At 39.5% G+C, this 17,981-nt stretch overlaps 1 protein-coding gene across 4 annotated transcripts in view; it reads right to left on the bottom strand.

Moving 5' to 3' along the window:
• PTCH1 (patched 1) overlaps nt 1-17,981 on the bottom strand; it is a 75,800-nt gene that overhangs the window by 41,092 nt on the left and 16,727 nt on the right. For all 4 annotated transcript variants that reach the window (XM_073344958.1, XM_073344957.1, XM_073344959.1 and 1 more), the window contains exons 3-7: nt 6,023-6,212; nt 4,046-4,115; nt 3,828-3,919; nt 2,205-2,403; nt 302-423 (exon numbers count right to left, since the gene is read on the bottom strand). In XM_073344958.1, the coding sequence (XP_073201059.1) occupies nt 302-423; nt 2,205-2,403; nt 3,828-3,919; nt 4,046-4,115; nt 6,023-6,212 (673 nt within the window). The remainder of the gene's footprint in view (nt 1-301; nt 424-2,204; nt 2,404-3,827; nt 3,920-4,045; nt 4,116-6,022; nt 6,213-17,981) is intronic.

The raw sequence follows: 17,981 nt of genomic DNA, 5'->3' as shown, positions 1-17,981 counted from the left end.
AACTCTAAAAATGTCACCATAAAAATGTCAGTTTTTTATTTTGAAAACATGTGCAAGTTGCACATATTGTTAAATATTTTTTTAAATGCGAGTAAATATTAAGGTCCCAATTCAGGAAAGCAGCTGAACATGTGCCTGAGTCATCCTGATTCAGGACAGCATCTAAGTGCCTACTTAAACACATGCTTAAATGCTGTCCTTATTAAAGGTATTTTCCTGAATCTGGAACTAAAATACAAATTCACTGATTTTAGGAGGCAATTGGTTTTGTACTATGTTTTTTTAAACTGTGTGTGTTTACCTGACAAGTTTTCCAGTACCATTCTTGATTGTTCCACCTACAATCAACTCCTCCTGCCAGTGCATGTACTTTTTTGACAGTCCGTAGCATCCACCACTCAAAACAAGGGCCACATCAAGAGGCTAAAATAAAATTATTGATAAGTCATCCAGCTGTGTGACTTAGTAGACAAATCATATTTGACATCAACATCTAGTACATTGGAATAAAATAAATTAGAAGTCAAATGCTAAAAACATGCTTATCAAACAGAATAGCCTTCATGATTAACTTCCAGCAAAGAGCTGGAGCTAGCCAAATAGTTTTTCAAGAGACTTCAAAGCTTAAACCATACTGTTTTTGTTTGGTTGGTTTTATTTGTTTTTACACTGTGTAAAATACAGATTAACTATATTTATATGACAGGAAGTTTCTACTTGTAATCCTAATACTTAGTCCATGAATGTGCTGAAACATGATGTCGACAATGAAGTAGGTGCTCATGGAGACACTATTCTGTATACTGATTTCAGGAACTCTTAACTTGTAAAGCATGAAAACTTGGTTAAAAATAAATTTCAAGATGATAGGAGGAAGGAAAACATACTACTAGCTCAATGAAGAGACCATAGTGTTTTAAAATATATTAAATAAAAAAAAAAGGCCTAAGATATCTTGATGGAAGAGGCATAGAGTCTATAGTTCCTTCCAAAATTGACTGATTTACAAGGAGACATACATCTAGACAGCAGACTGGGTTCCTAATAAAACATGAAGACAGAATCTGTTTCTAGATTCAGACCAAACACAACTACTACAAAATCCACAAGGAAGCACTCTTTGCTAACACTTTTCTAGATAATTTATTTTCTCTGCCCATGTAGATATGCTATTTGGAATACACATCCTGAATATGTAAATTCAAAATAGCATTAGGAATACGATTTGTCATGCAAATGTGCGGTCTGATCCTGAAGTTTCTTACTCAGGCAAGACTCCCACTGAAACCCTGGAAACGACTTGGATTGGCCAATTGACTCCCATTAACTTCAGTGAGATGGAAAAGATCTTCAAGCATATTCAATTCCAAGTGAGACTGTCAACAAGTGAACCTCATTCTTTATTACAATTTTATTTCTTTTCATGAGCTTTTGCATGTTAATATGTTTGTGTGATGAGGGAGTGGGTTGTGAAGGAACACAAATCCAGATGACACTAAGGACTGGCTTGAGTCAAGCTTTGCACTGCGGGTAGAAGACACAAGGCTTTTCCTTCCCCTGCATGCTTCTATGGCGGGACCAGGCATAATCATAGTTCTTATACGCCAAAAGTACAGCAGACCTGATTCTCCTACTCATATGTTGATTTTATACTTATGTAACCCCACTGACTTCAGTTTGGTTACTCTTGATTTACCAGCAACTAAAAATAAAATCAAGCTCAGTGACTACACAACTCTGGCATCACCAGAGTTGTCGTAGTGGGTTGGAGGGGACAGGTGAAGTTGGGGCCAAGGACCTGCCAACCCTCTGCAGAGGTCAGCAAAACTGGCCCAGCATGGTATACCATGTCAGTGTGTAGCAGCAGCTGCACGCCTCCTGCACCCCAGAAGTCACTGTGACTGCCTGAGGCACAATGACTACTGGTGTTCCAGATGGGATAGTGTGTCACTGTGGTACCATTTCCCATCATGCCCATGGCTGAAGAGCCATAATCTGACTCTGAGTATGTGGGTCACAGTATTGCCTCAGAGACTGAAGAAAGTTAGCAGCTCGTGATTAAGTCCATATAACAGAAACCAAATAATAAAGATTGCTCGGAAATATGAGACTTGTGTTGCTTTTTAAAAATTATACCCCTTTCCCTTCCCTTCCCACATATGCCCACTTCCCTGAAATAGTCCACAGATGATAAGCAAGCTTACTTTGGTTGAATTTTTGTTGGGGGCTGTGACTGGACAATCAGGATCAGTAGGATTCAGGCAAGGTCGATCCATATAACCATGACCAACCTCTGCTTTATTCAGCATCTCCTCCCAACTCTCTACTTGATAGTTTATTTTTTTTAACTCTTCCAAGAATTCTAAGGGGTCAAAGTTTATCCACTGCAAAGGAGGTTTCCCTCTGTAAAAGAAATTAGGGGTAGAAAGGTGGAAAATACATTGAAGAAAAATCTTTAATTTTTAAATCCGTATTTGTACAAAGTCTAGAATGCTATTTTAGCTATTTTGAGCAGTAATCCACTTTTGGAACCTATTTTATCAAATTAAATGTATATTTTAATTGGATTTATTTATATATTTTCTTCATGTAGTCCTGATGCAACCTTATGTAAAAGCCCCATAGATAAAGATCAGCCTTATCTTTTTTCTAATAAAGGGAATATTTACATGTTAATTAAATATACTCACATAGCCACCTTACCCCCACACCAAAAAGACAGCCAACTGCTGCTTCAAAGCAATAATACCAAAAGAGAGTGAGGTGGACAGAGGGGAGAAAGTATTTCACACAGTGTCAGATTACCACTCGTTTAGTCTAATAAATGTTTTTCAAATGTAATCAATCAAAATATCTGATCTTTATTACCTCTAATAGTACTGTGCTCCTTCCAATTCTCTGACAGCTTGGCAATCAACAAGCAAACTCCCTGCTTCCAGGGCCATCACCACTATCCCTGCCACTTGTCCCACCCCCCACTTTTGAATTTGTGATGTTGATAGACCAGAAAGGCTTTTGGCTGTCTTATTTTGTGGTTCAAACCACACTGTATCTGCTTAACCAGGCTTAAGTAATTATTCCGAATCTCCCAACCAGAAAACACAAAACCCCTTATTTCCCCATCTAAGACTGTACACTAAAGGTTAGGAGATGGCCATTGCAAATTGCTTTACAGACACATGCAAACCAGGGCAGAAACAATAACTCAAATGCTAACTCTTGCATAATTAACCAAAAACGTCTGCACAGATTAACAATTAACTCTTTGAAGGATCGAGTGCAAATAATATCACAATAGTATGCTATGGAAAACCTCCGATAAAAGATACTATTTTTGTTTCTTTAATGATCTAATAAACAAAGGATAAGCTTTTTAGTCCTTAGGAAGACTTGAGATTTTACTCCCGATAACTATCCACATACATTTATCCACAGCTAAGCTAAATTGAATTCTCAAGCAATCAATGCCTTTGTGGTTTTCAAGGACAAAAACAAAGTTTATTTCCAAAAAAGCAAACAACTTTAAAAGGTCATAAAAACTGAGAAGCTGCATTTTCTTTTGCATGTAAATGTAATGGTAAAAATAAATGAAGATTAAGTTGATGCCTACAATTCAGCTTCTGAGGAAAAAGAAAAAAAACTTTTGTGGAGCCTTTTTTGTTCAATTAAAAAAATAAAATCCATATACATTTTCTGACTCATCACTAATGTTTTTATTTCTTGGTTAAACCAGCATCTGAATAAACAATGGGAATGGAATGTGAAAACATGCTCAGTTTTACGATTAAAAAATCCCCACAGACTAGAAAATAAAACAGTTCACTTACAATAGATAGGCAGTCCCTGCTTGTAACTTTGCCCCCTCCCAGAAGCAGTCCAAAGGTGTGATGATTAAACAAGGATAAAGATATTCTATAATCTGTCAAAGTTAGAAGGGAAAAAAACACATACATTTAGACTAGACCATATCAAAGTGCACAAGTGGAAGTTATTATGAAGAGTGGGGAAGTAAAATGTGTAGAAACCAAATTCATGGTATATCTACCTGGTCCATGTACCCTGCTTCTGTGATAAGTTCTCCTGATTTAAAACATAAATGTTCCAATTTCCATTGTCTGTAAAAAATATAAAGTACAAAAATTTCTTCCACAATCAAAAGAATGCATTATATAAACACAACACACATTTAAAATTGCAATTCACATATGTAGATGCCTCACTTCTAGGTAGTTAGTAAGCACTGAGAAAGAGAGGTCTCATTTGGAGTGAGCACCCCGCACCGCACAGTGCAAAGGCCTCTTTTGGTGCATCTACACCAGTAGAGTTTATGTTAGGCATGGCAAGTAGGCATGATATAAAAGTCATTAAAAACAATGGAGCTACTCTTGGAGCAATGTGTTATTCAATGTGAACGAAGGTGACAGGATCTGGCTCCTGTAAGTGGGACTACTTATAGCGTAAGGCACTAATTAATGTGACTAAAGAGGGTGCGGGCAGGAGGGACAGAATCTAGCTCAGTAGGCTGGAATAATCCTAGCCCTAACTCATCTGTGCAGGAGAGTAGGAAGAGTTAAGAGTCTACCTCCCAGTTTGGCTTTGTTACAACTATCATCATCTCAGCTTCTAGCACTTGGGGAAGTCCACGAGCTATCCTGGAGATACTCCCCTAGAAACAAGTGGGCAGGAAGGGACAGGGTGTAAGCAGGACCATGGCTCCACCCATGCTAGGCACCTACTCTGATACATAAGAGTGTATCAGATTACTTCCCCAACCAAGAGGTAACCCTGGCAGGAACTGAGCCTCAGTAGGGTACCTAACTTTACTATCTAGCGCAGGGTCAACAGTGGATACTTATTGTTAAAGGTCACCCTTACTACTAGACACATTTATTCCTCTTACCACGCTTAATTTTATTTTTATATAGGCAATTTAATCAAGCAGACCTCAGATACATTAAGCACCTGTACAGATACCGAGAAACCCAAGTTTGGCATCCCTGTGTCTACACCAAATAATCAATTGGGACTCCAATTCCTATCTATTAGAACAGCAGCTAGCTCAGGGGTGGGCAAACTACGGCCCGCCGGCCGGATCGGGCCCCTTAGGGCTTTGGATCTGGCCTGCGGGATTGCCCCCGTGGTGCCGCAGGCCCCGCACCGCTCTCAGAAGTGGCTGGCACCATGACTTGGGGCCCTTACCTCCAGGCACCGCCCCCCTGCAGCTCCCATTGGCCGGGAACGGGGAACCACAGCCAATGGGAGCTTTGGGGGAAGTACCTGGAGGCGTGGCAAGGGCAGCACGCGGCACCCTGTGCCTCCCCCTCTCCCAGGAGCCACACAGGGAGGTGGTGCCGGCTGCTTCCCGGAGTGGCACGGCGTAGGGCCACAGCAGACAATCCCTTGCCCTGAGCCCGTTCCTGCACACCATACCCCCTCCCACACTCCGCACTCCCTCCCGCACCCCAACCCCCTGCCCTGGCCCTGCATACAATTTCCCCACCCAGATGTGGCCCTCAGTCCCAAAAGTTTGCCCACCCCTGGGCTAGCTCCTGTTCCCAAAGTCTTGGAATATCACCTGCACTAGTGTCCACAGTCATTACTTGTTTCCTTCAGGTGGCAGCGAGTGAGGGCATCTCCAATGTGGGGGGCTTCTTACTGCTCTGAATCCCACCAACGAGGTCCTAACACCACATGCAGGTTCAGTGGTGCAGAGTCAACCCTACTTTACCAAGCAATAGGCCTGAGACTGCAGGACTACTCTTATGAGTAATGGTTTCAGGCTTTGATCCAATGCTTCTTATCTTTGCTTTATTTATTGAGATCCAATCACTCACTGTTATCATAAAACTCTTTCAAATATCTAAGTCCTGACAATCAAATACAAATCAAAATGAAGTGCCAACAGAAGGTGTTCTGAATTGCTAGCCTTTCAAAAATGCACGTAAATCAGAGAATAAGTATGTATCTACACTTTAGTAGATATAAGTATGAGATCAGAAATGCCTTTGCTTCCCCACCTTACCTGTTGTACATATAAATGTGTACCCTACTGGCTTGAAGTGCAGAGTCAAGGTGCTGTCTGAGTGCTTCTGTTGTTAGTACATTAGCACCATCTTCTTGTGGTGTCTGAATCATGAGCTGGGGATTAAACATGGCCTCTTCTCCAATCTTCTGGCGTGTGTAATTTAACTCCCGACTCACTCGTCCACCAACTGACAGACAAATATTTACAGCTTTGTATTAGCCAATAATTTACTCTAGATTCACATTATAAGAGCTCACAGATCATCAATAAACTTCGCCACAAGTATGGAGTATGTGATAGTCAGTTTTCATCTGAAGTCATTTTAAAGCTAATATTCAATTCATTTTGCCAACAATGTAACACAAAATTATTCTTCATTAAAAACAACACTAAAAATGTGATGTGTAAATTAGAGGCTGTTAGACTCATGCTTTTTCTACATTATAATCAATATTCCAGAAGTAGAAATTAAAATAAAATAAAATTGAGAAACCTTTTCCTTACAGACCCAACCAAATATTTCTATGCTACAATTTCTTACACTTGTATAAACAGTCTGCTCCAATAGCACATTTCAAGATAAATGGCTTCAATTTACACTCTTCTAAATAATTTGGCAATGGCAGAAGGCAAAATGTTTCCCTTCAGTAAAAAAAGGAGGGAGAAGGGAAGAGTAAATGAGCATAAGTACTTCTTTCTGCCTTTCAGAAAAATGTGAAAACATTGCTGTTAGGTTCACATAATGAGGTGCAGTTTGAGGGCAACAGAAATAAATTTGATAAAATTTGATAAAATAAATAAATTTGAGCAATCTACCCTAGTGGTCTAATAGCCACACAATGTGCTGCCATGCAGTGGATCACAGTTCGTGGACCAAGTTTGGTCCTAAGCCCACATCGGCTGTATAGCCTACTCCATATCAAGAGATGACAGACAAGAAAAAATGGGGAAGAAGTGTAATACTGATGGGTTCTAGAGGAAGTCACATTCAATCTTCCTTGCCAGAGAGAATGAAACAAACGTGGGAAATGGGTGAAGGCAGTCCCTGAGCATTATCCCCCACTGACAGCACCAGAGCACTCAGCTAAAGAAACCATTCATATTCATTTCATGTTGGATAGAACTTTATTCCTCATGAAGTCTGATGGGACCACTTGTGGAGAAAAGTGTTACCCAGTGTAAGTAAGGGTACCAGAATATAGCCTTCTGTAAATAAAGATACCTCAGCTTCCTTCTGTCACAGAGTTTTCTTGGTTTCACATTCCAGGAAACAAACAATCTTTGGAGAAGTAAATAACTGTTTGCACAAAGCTCTTGGTTCCTTTTCTCCACCCATTATATGTGGCATTACCACCTCCACATGTTACAATAGATACCAGATCACAACCAACATTAGCAGCAGATACTTTACTTTTAACACCCCAGTTATTAGAGCACAGCAAAAAAAATATTTCACTGGGATTTTTCATTTATCACAAAAGAAAACAAATAACATGAAACCGTGTATATGGAATTCTACCCAAGAAATATACTTGCTATTTTTTCTTTTTTAGATTTTTTACATTAAGTGAAAAAAAATTAAACGCAAACACAAATCAAACTCTGTAATCCATCTACAATCCAATCCGATCTAGCCTGAAAAGCTATTTATCACATCCATCCATTTCTTAAAGTACAGAATTGCACTTATAGCGGTTGTTCATAAAATCTTACTGCTTTCCTGATAAGGTTAATGATTACCCTCACTTCTGTCTCCCTAGGACAATGCTCTGAGTCACTCTAACAAAGTTTGACTCAGCTTGCATAGGTGCCAATGACACACGTTTTATGTGTGATAATCTATACTTCTTACAACAAAAGTCAGTCTCTGCACTCCTTTCCAAAATCCTTTAGCTGCAATCCATTCAGGACTGAAAATGCCTCTTCTCTATGTTTTCACAGCACCCATCACATTGATGGCCCAATCTAATTAGAGCCTTTGGGTGCTACCATAGCATAACTATTTACTACCACTACAACATGCTCTGCCATTCCACTCCTGAATATATCACTTTACTTTTGGAATCAGAGGAATTTAATTCTATTTTAGCCAACAGCTCAAATCTAATGTAAGACAAAAGACATTCCCCATCTCTGCTGAAAGTGATCAACTGTTTACTATCAACAGAAATTATTGCTTCCTAATGGAGGTGCTGTCAAACTATATTAACCTCAATGAAGAAGGCAGATTTAGCTAATCAGAATTACCTCACATCAGTCAGTTGATAGGAGAGAAGCTATTTTTTCTTTTACATTCAATATAGGAATAACAAAATGGTTCAAGAAAATGGGCATATTCCTCAGTATGTTGAAAATGGAACGTGCAGCAGCATTCTTGTTAAACAGACATTACATCATTTATTAATTTTTTCCTAGTTCCATTTGGTATTTCACTTACCTCAATAGGATTAAAACATGGTTTATCAGACTATTTTAAAGGCATTTTAAATTATGTAAAACACATACAAAACTATTTATAAATTAGATTTAAAAGGAACAATCTGACTGATCGCCAAAGATAGATATGTGATAACATATTTATAGACTGGAAGCAAATAGTTACATCAAAGGCCTTTCAATATGTCCAATGAAGAGAGGAAGAAGAGTCAAAAATAGGGAACATTTTCTATCCACTATTTGCTTTTACTCATTTTAAGGATTTAAAGACTCCATAATCATCAGCTGAGTAATCATCATTTTTTCAACTGTTCCAGCCAACCCCATGTGCTCTGCCCTTGTCTTGCAAGTATCCACAATTAGTGCCGAAATGACTCTTTGAAGGCAGACACCATTAAAAAATAATGCCACTAAACTCTACTTGAAGCTATCAGTCTTATTAATACCTCACCACACATGCACACTCTGTTGTGTGTCATTCCTTACATATATTTAACAAGTATAAATATATACTGCAGGTGTCAGAAAATTCCTTCTGAATAACAGGCATTGTGGAAAATCTTGTTCATCATCCAAATGATGGTCTTTTTTGTTGTCTTTTTTCCTTTTATGTAATGCATTTTTATGTGGGAAACAAGAATACTTTTTAGTCAAATCTCTACTGAGATGTGCTAAATAGGTCAATGGCCTATAATAACAATACATCTCATTTTATTTGTAAACAATGTTGCATATAGAAATATCTTAAATGGAAGAGAGCAAAGAAAGTAAAGAAATTTCTGGTTTGATGTTTTGATGATAAAATCCTTGAGGGTCACACTCATGGTTTTTGATATTTGAGCCACCTGATGGCATTCTAGTCCTGTATTACATGATTCCTTATGATTTAGTGTCTGTATTGAGCTGGTAGCATTATTGCCTCCAGGCTAGAAGACAGATATAATTACAAATCAGTACTTGGGCTCATAGCCAGTGATGATACTATATTACAGTATGGGTACTACTCTCTTACAGGTGCCATCAGATTCTGGGTGGCTGTGTGGAAATAAGACACCACATCCCTTTTCAAAAATCCAGGGTAATAAAATCAGTGTTCTCGCCAACATTCCTCTATTAATAAATCAGTTTTTAATGCTCAAGAATGTGTGTGAAAGCTAGTGCTGAATGTTGGATGACTGCTGCATTTGCATACACTCCCAGTATCTTCCTCACCACCACACTTCAAAATAATTTTCAAATTAAATATCAGTTCTTGTGTGACTGGCATTCCCCAAGAAGACTGAAATCATCTATTCATGCGCAGGACGCTACAGAACAGGAAGTACTGTGCAAGCTTCTCTCACAGTGCTTTGCCAAAGTACTTCAGACTTGACCTTGAAAGATCATCTGTATTAGTACAGAGTAATTCAGTTTCCATGCTCATTAAGGGCCTGATTATGCTTCTGTTGAAGTAAATGGAAGTTCTCTACTGACTTCAGTGGGAGCCAGATCAAGTGTAAATCCTTTGCCTTTCTCAGGAGACTGTAAAAAGTGCTAATTGTGATGTGGACACTAGTCCACTAAAAACTGGACTAAGACCATCAACTTTTTTCTGAGACCAATGAACAGCTGTCAGGTGGTAACAAGTTTTAGTCTTCTTTAACCCAAGGCAGATTTGAACCAGTGACCTAAAGGTGAAAGGCTCTGTATCTTATTACCAAGCCCTTGAGCCACACTTCCAGTATCTCAGTCATCACTTTGTAAAGTGCTTTACAATACCTTAAGTATGAAGAACCCTACATAAAATTAAATTCTGTTCTGCCTTATTATATATCTCAAAATACTGACGCACATTTCCCAAACACAGTACAACACAGCAGTACTGAACTCTTTGCATTCTACCTACGGTCCTATATTTGTTTTCACTTTGGCAATTTCAAACTGCCAGACTTCTCCTGACTTACTAATAGTCTCAAAATGATTATGTAATTCAATTGATACATTCATTTCAGTAACACTAGCTTACACTTCATTGTCTTAGTTATACCTGTCTCATAAGTAGCCTCAAGCATTTATATGCATTACATCAGTACCCACTGAAAGCACTCTGGAACCTGTTACTATAAATTGGAATTCCCTCTGGATAAAGTAATTTTATTAACAAGCCTCTCTTCTGCTACAAACTTCGACACAGAAATCACAGAATGAGTGACAGCCAAAAGCACTGTTCATTAATTTGCTGTCCAACTTATTGTTCGAGAGGATTAAAGATTTCTCTTTCAGAAAGTCATGCAGTGTCCCATTTCAAATGAGTGACATTACAGTTTTGGACATATTCGGGGGATTTATTTATTTTTAAAGTAAGGATACTTTTTTATAGTTACTTTTCATCCAACTGTACTGTAAATGACTTTAACTTATCTAATGTAAGTCCCTCCCAAAGAAGATCCCTGTAAACAAAATATACCCTTGGATTTTTGCATATGGATATCTAACTGCATGTATGAAGGACAGAATTTGGACACAAAGGTCAATATTTCAAGAGTGTTTCAAGACTATTTTTGCATGCCTCTATTGCTGGGTGCTCAGCTTGATGCACCTAACTGGGGCTTGGTTTTTCAGAAAGTGTTGAGTACCCGTTCTCTTAGAATCATGCCTCTTGACAATGTCTCCATTTGGGTACACAAAAACTGAGGAACCCAAAACCAATAGTCACTTCTGAAAATAATGCCCTGAAGTTGTGAAATTTTCTTTAAGTATGGGGAACATTACATTTTTCATTTTCAGTACTATAAATCTTCATTTTTAGATCATTATGGACTAATGATGCTGGTTTGCCATCTATTTTGAAATCTATTCCACCTTACATAGATTCTTAGTGTAATTTGCTAAGTATATGTCCCTTCCCCCACAAAAAAAGAGAGAGATTGCTCCAGTACGGTACATCTTCATATTCAAAAAGGCATGTAACGGCAAGGCTTCCTTTCCTATCTCTTCTGAAGTGTTTTAGAGTGCTCTCATTTACTGTTTAGGGAATTCCAAGAGCAACTCCCCAGCAGTCTGCGATACCAGTTATGACTAAACAGTGGAGGCAACTACTTTATAATAAAAACAGGGATTGAAAAAATATATCCATGATACATGCTGGCCTGAGAACTAAGCCTAAGTAACCTCACTGAAAAACAGCTGTGTGGCCACACCCACAAAGTCACACACACGAAATGCCATACCCCTGCAAGTTCAAGGAACAGAACACTTGTCTACTGTATCAATTTGTCTACTCTCTTTTTAATACATGTTAAAAAGTTCAACTCATTACATCTCTTTTGTTGTACCTTCTTTTCCCTTCCTGACTTCACTTTTCCTTTTCTGTCCTATAGAAATTTGTGCTGCATCCTTTCCAGCATCTGTTCTCTTTTCCTTCTCTCTGCAACCCTTCAATCTGTTTTCTACCTCCTCCCTTTTTTTTCTGGCTCTCCTTTCTTCTCTCAAAATCAATCTCTCTATATACATATATAAAATCTATTGACATATATACACACACTATATACGTTTTTCTCACTTAACCCATCAATCTTCTGCTCATTCTTGCCCACCCAATGCACCTCCATACACATACATGCTCCAAATTTTACCAAAGGCTTACGAGTCAGAGGACTAACCCTACTGAAGGCCATTACAAAAGATGGAAGGGTGCCCTACCGCCCAGGTAAAAAGCCAACATCCTATCCAGTTGTGGAGAAAAAGGTAGGTGCTGGGATTTGTACCAGCATGTTATCTCTGGACAATGTTCCTCAGCTCTCTATCCCCGCTTTACCCACTCCCCAACCTTTTCTGGCTGGAAGGGAGGAAGAGCACGTTTCCCCTTCTCCCAACTCTCTACACTCCGGCTGCTGTGAGAGTAAGAAGGAAGTGTATCCATTACCGTACCTCTCCCTAGCCTCCTACCTGTTGAAGAGGGGGAATGTACTACTCTAACCTTTGCTCAACTTTCTGATTACTGCTCATGGGATGCTACCCCTCACCTATTCTCTGTTTGAGTCTTCCCCATACATAGTCTTGGTGATGCTCAGGGCTTTTCCAAGCAGCAGCAGGGTGACAGTGATCCAGTTTTGTAATAACTATGTGACACTGAAGCTTACTAGTAAGACAGAATTATCTTTATCTACCTTTCCTCTTGTATAGCATGTTTTGAGATTACACAAGTATATACCTGTCTCTTGGCAGGAGGCAGTAGCCACTGTCTCCAAAGACATTTTTCTTTTTTATTATTAATCAAATGCAAATACAAGATATCAACTAAAAAGATCAGAACAAACTAATACTTTCAATTAGTATTCAAACAGAAACCTCTAAAGTGGAAGTTGGGGAGAGGAACTCCCCTGACTGATGAGAGGATTATCCTGCTTCTTACTGGACAGCTGTTAATAACTACTGTTTCTGAACCTAAATGGCTTTCTGATCAAACAGACACTTCTTGTTCTCAAAACAGTTCCTTCTGTAGTGGATTGTTTGGCATATGAGATGGATCCATCACCTGAAGTTTATTACTGGTGCTCAGTATCTTTTCCACTGTCAGAGATTGGGTGACCATGTGTTATTTTTGTCCACACATGGGCATTGTCAGAAGTATTCTGGATGCCCACAAGATACAGAGAGACAGTGTCCTCCATGGTATTGTTTAGATGTTTTTGTTCCTTCTCTAGGACTGACATTCACGGTGCAGATGGCATAAGCTGTTACCTTGGCAGATTTCCAGCCATTTTCTGTTTGAAATCCAGTATTCACTCCCACTCGCAAAGGTGGCAACTGGCATGTTCGTTGAATTATTTCTTCTGTTGTGTATTGTTCTTTTGTAACTATTTCTGGGTAGTCTGGTTTATGAAGAAGTTTGGACACTAAAATCTTTGTCCTTCTGCCCACAAATTTCTGAACTGGTGATCCTAGGAAAGCATTGTGAGGTATGCTTCAATATGCTAATGGAATGGCGAGTAAGATTCATTTGAATGTATCAGAGTTTTATTAAAATCCAGTTATTTACTATTTATACTGTCTTTTCTGCTCACCCATTTGATTGTGTAAAATAAGGGCTTGATGTGGTGTACCTCTACTGATCCATCAGAAAACTTTCCTGTAATGAGTCACTTATAAATTGTGGGCTATTATCAGCAATTTACCAGAATACCATGGTGGATCAAGCTGTGATCTGTAGTGTCATTACAGTGTCACTCGATGTATTGTGCAATGGTTCAATTTTAAAAATAAAAGATAATCTTTCCGTAATTCAAACAGATCTGTGCCAGCCTCAGACTAATGGCAATCAGGGATATCATGTAGTGTCAGTGGTTCTTTTGCTTGTACTTATTGCATATCATCACACTTGAATGCCCTATCTTCAATTGCAAGCGGGCTTTTGGGGAGGTTGGAGCACCTGCAATCAAGTGCTAGTTTTGACAATATTAATTGAAAATGATTTTCAGAAAAACCTGAAAACAGGAGCTATAGTTTTGGACCTGATGGCAGCACATGACAATGTGGCACATGGGACTCTTAGTTCTATTGCCAAGAGCACTCCCAGCATGGGTAGTCAATATTGCTGACCTTCTCCTCTGCAACAGAAGGAGTGCACATGGGAGACAAAGTTAGCATGCAGAAAAGACATACGAACGGTCCACCCCAAGGCTCTGTGCTGGGCCCAACGTTTTTCAACCTGTACACAAACGACTTTTTGCTCACCCAGTCAAGTTAACATATGCAGATGACATTTGCTTAGATATACAAGCATGATCTTTTCCAGAACTTGCAGATGCCCAGAATGTTGACTTAATTAAGAGAGCAGAATATTGTAGAGTCAGTGGTATTTACAGCCAAGTGTGACCAACACAGTTTGGAGTGTGTTCCATCTTTACAACTCCAGAGCAGACCAAGAACTGATTATCTTTCTCAATATACATAACTTGAAACATGAATCCCACCCAGTCTACTTCAGAGTAAGCCTAGATAAATCTCTCACATCTCTAAATCACCTAAGGAAAACTGCAGCTCAGGTGAGGACATGCAACAACTTTCTAAGCAAACAGGCCGCCACTTCATGGGGAAAAAATGCTCAAACTAGACGATCATCTGGTTTAACCCACTGTTACTCTGCAGCAGAATACTGTGCTCTGGTCTGGCTTTATTCATCTCATGTCAAGTTGGTTGACACACAACTACACTCAACCATGTGCATCATAACTGGGATATTTGACCCACACCATCATTCCTCCACATACATCTGCCATGAGAATACTACAGCCAGACTCATTGAGAAGATCAGGGCAAATGAGCCTACCACTATAAACAGAGGTTCTTTGACCACCCAAGAGCATGCTTGTCATCAAGGCACTCATTGTGGGCCCACTTGCTCTGCCCAGATTTCTCTGTAATGTTGATGTGGCATGAAGAATGGCCTGCAGCCAACGTCAGAAACCATTTCTTATAACTGATCTGACCACGGGTGTACTCAGCTTTGATTTGCCACTCTGCCCATGGGCCCTTCTGAATAGATTAAAATGGGCCAGGGTCACTGTGCAGCCAGCCTTCACACCTGAGGCCAAAGAGAGGATCCCACATGGAGCTATGGCCAAAGACAGACAATGTCACACATCACTGACAAATGCCCTCTAACCAGTTTTGACAGTGGTCTGAGGGCTTTGCATTTGGCTGATGAGGCTGCCACAGAAAAGCGTGGCAAGCTCTGCTTCTGATAAGAAGAATGGCAACATTCATGCCTGGCCAGAATAAGACATCCAGAGCTCTATTCTTTCACATCTCAGTATGCAGGTGGGCACTGTATACTATGTTTAACTTTTCTGACCTCATATGGTGCCACATTATGGCACAAAGTTCTTTCTATGGAATCCTTTCACTTGTAGCAATATCATCACAACAATCCCCAAAAGTTTCATACTTGGAGATGTGTGGCTTTTTTTGTCAGGTATCCATCTAGAATTACTTTTATAAGTTGACATAAGTGCAAATCATTTTTGTGTATCTTGTTTGAGGCTTGTCAAATATTATTTCAGAAATAGTTAGTACTTGAGTCATGTTTATTTAGCAGCTTTCTGCTTCCACTATTTAGAAGTGTCCTTGAAAGTATGTCTGCTATAAGATATTTATTGAGACTGATTTTCATGTATGATTTCCTCAGTAACATCTGATTTTACCATTCGGTCATATTCAGAATTTACTTTATCTCACCATGCTAATGGGATTTTACATAGTACATGAATTTTTGGGAACTCACTGAGACACATATAAATGTGTTATATTTTATCTTTAACACATCTCTGTCTGTTAAACACCCCATCAAATTATTCAAGAACATCTTTTGCATTCCACTCTGTAGACAATTTACACATCCATCTGATCATTTGCAGGCTGCTCTTCTCCCTTAGCATGCTTTGCATTAAGTTTATTGATAACAAATCTGATCTCTGCTATATATTTACCCCTGTATTCTACTATTTAGATGCACTCCATTTCTTTCACTGCTTGCTAAGACTAATTTGGGAAGAACAGATTTCATCATCCCTTTCAATATTTACTGTTCTTTGCAAATTCAAGTCAATTTTTCACAGTTATCTTGTTTTGAACCTGGTTATCAATTATGTTACACTCACTTGGTCTCTACAAAGTCCACTTGTTACTATTCACATAACTTAGCTTATCAGAGTGGGCAGAAGACTCACCTGGCATCCAGGTTCTTGTAAAGAAAATAAGCCTTCTCTAGGTGACAATCAAGAATGCATTCAAATGTTGGACTGGCTTTGTCTAGCAGTTTGCAGTCCTCTTTGTGTTCTCTGCAGAATGCACTGTAGATTTACAATGCTATGTACAACAGTATGGAGGATTTCATCCCCTCCAATTTCTGTTCAATACTACTTGCTTCCAGGAAAATCTGGAAGTCTTGTAACCACTTCTTCCAGCTCTCTGCCAGGTTCCTTTCCAGACCGAAGGATTCAGGTGGCTTCATTTTGCTCCATTTTTTGGCAAAAGATTCAATTTTTCTTCTTCTACTGTGCAATAAAATTTGCAGCATGCAGGAATGCTGCAAAAGACTATTCTTTATTCCCTGTCCTATTATTAGGGGCCCTACCAAATTCGCGGCCATGAAGAACATGTCATGGACTGTGAAATCTGGTCTCCCCCGTGAAATCTGGTCTTTTGTGTACCTTCACCCTACACAATACAGATTTCACCAGCATTTCTCAAACTGGGGGTCCCGACCCAAAAGAGGGTTGTGTGGGGGGGAGGGGGGGTTGCAAGGTTATTTTACGGGGGGTCATGGTATTCCCACCCTTCTGCGCTGCCTTCAGAGCTGGGTGGCTGGAGAGCGGTGGCTGCTGGCCATGTACCCAGCTCTGAAGGCAGTGCCACGCCAGCAGCAGCACAGAAGGAAGGGTGGCAATATTGTAACATGCCAGCCTTATGTCTGTGCTGCTGCTGGAGGCGGTGCTGCCTTCAGAGCAAAGCTCTTGGCCAGCAGCCACCGCTCTCTGGCCGCCCAGTTCTGAAGGCAGCCTGCCACCACCAGCAGCACAGAAGTAAGTGTGGCAACACTGTGACCTCCAAACAAGACCCTTGCTCCCAACCCCGTTTTGGGTCAGGACCCCTACAGCTACAACAGTGTGAAATTTCACAGTTAAATATCTGAAATACTAAAATTTAGGATTTTTAAAATCCTTTGACCATGAAATTGGCCAAAACGGACGATGAATTTGGAAGGACCCTACCTGTGATATAAGTTAGAGTTACAGAAGGTTATATCCCCCTCATATGACAGGGATCATTATTTACTACTCCAGTGCTACGATTACAAATTTCACCAATGCACACAGTTATGAACAGCAACAGTGAAAACTGACAAGACTGAGGTGAGTCTTCATCCTGATGCAACTTGACAAAGCTCAAAGCAGCAACTGGGGAAATGGAGTTGTGTGCAGATTCAACAAAACAGCTCAACATCAGTTCCTTCAATGCATGTTTGGAAAGGTTTCTTTGCAACTTCAAGGACTAGAAAGTTTTAAAAAAATAAAAGCTTAGACTCTATATAAGCAGATTTATATCATCACAGATGAGTGATTTTTTAAAAATTGTATTTAGTGAAAATAAACCAAAATGTTCTAAGTGTTTCTGATATTCTTTAAGACTTTCCTAGCTTGATGCAGCTCTATGATGGGAAATTTAAAAAGGGCAGGAAAAACGTACAAGAAGCTGCAGAAAATGTTACACAAGACTGCAAAAAGCATAAAGGAATTTACAAGTGTCAACTGCTTTTTTGGTGTTATTTATATTTTCCACTTAAATGTAATATTCAGTAAGTATTCATCAAGTAGGGACACGTCCTTGGTAACAGGATATGGAGCTGTTCACCTCTGGGTCACCGTTTCTAATCCAACCAGGAACAATAGTGACCAAAAGTTGTTTACCATCTGCCAGCTGTTTGGTAGCTTATGTGAAATGAGTTGGTGGTCTCAGTCCATTTCCTAGTCGGCAGGTG

Source organism: Lepidochelys kempii, chromosome 5, assembly GCF_965140265.1.
Source record: "Lepidochelys kempii isolate rLepKem1 chromosome 5, rLepKem1.hap2, whole genome shotgun sequence".
Classification (NCBI taxonomy): domain Eukaryota; kingdom Metazoa; phylum Chordata; order Testudines; family Cheloniidae; genus Lepidochelys; species Lepidochelys kempii.
This window is presented reverse-complemented; position numbering and strand designations above follow the sequence as displayed.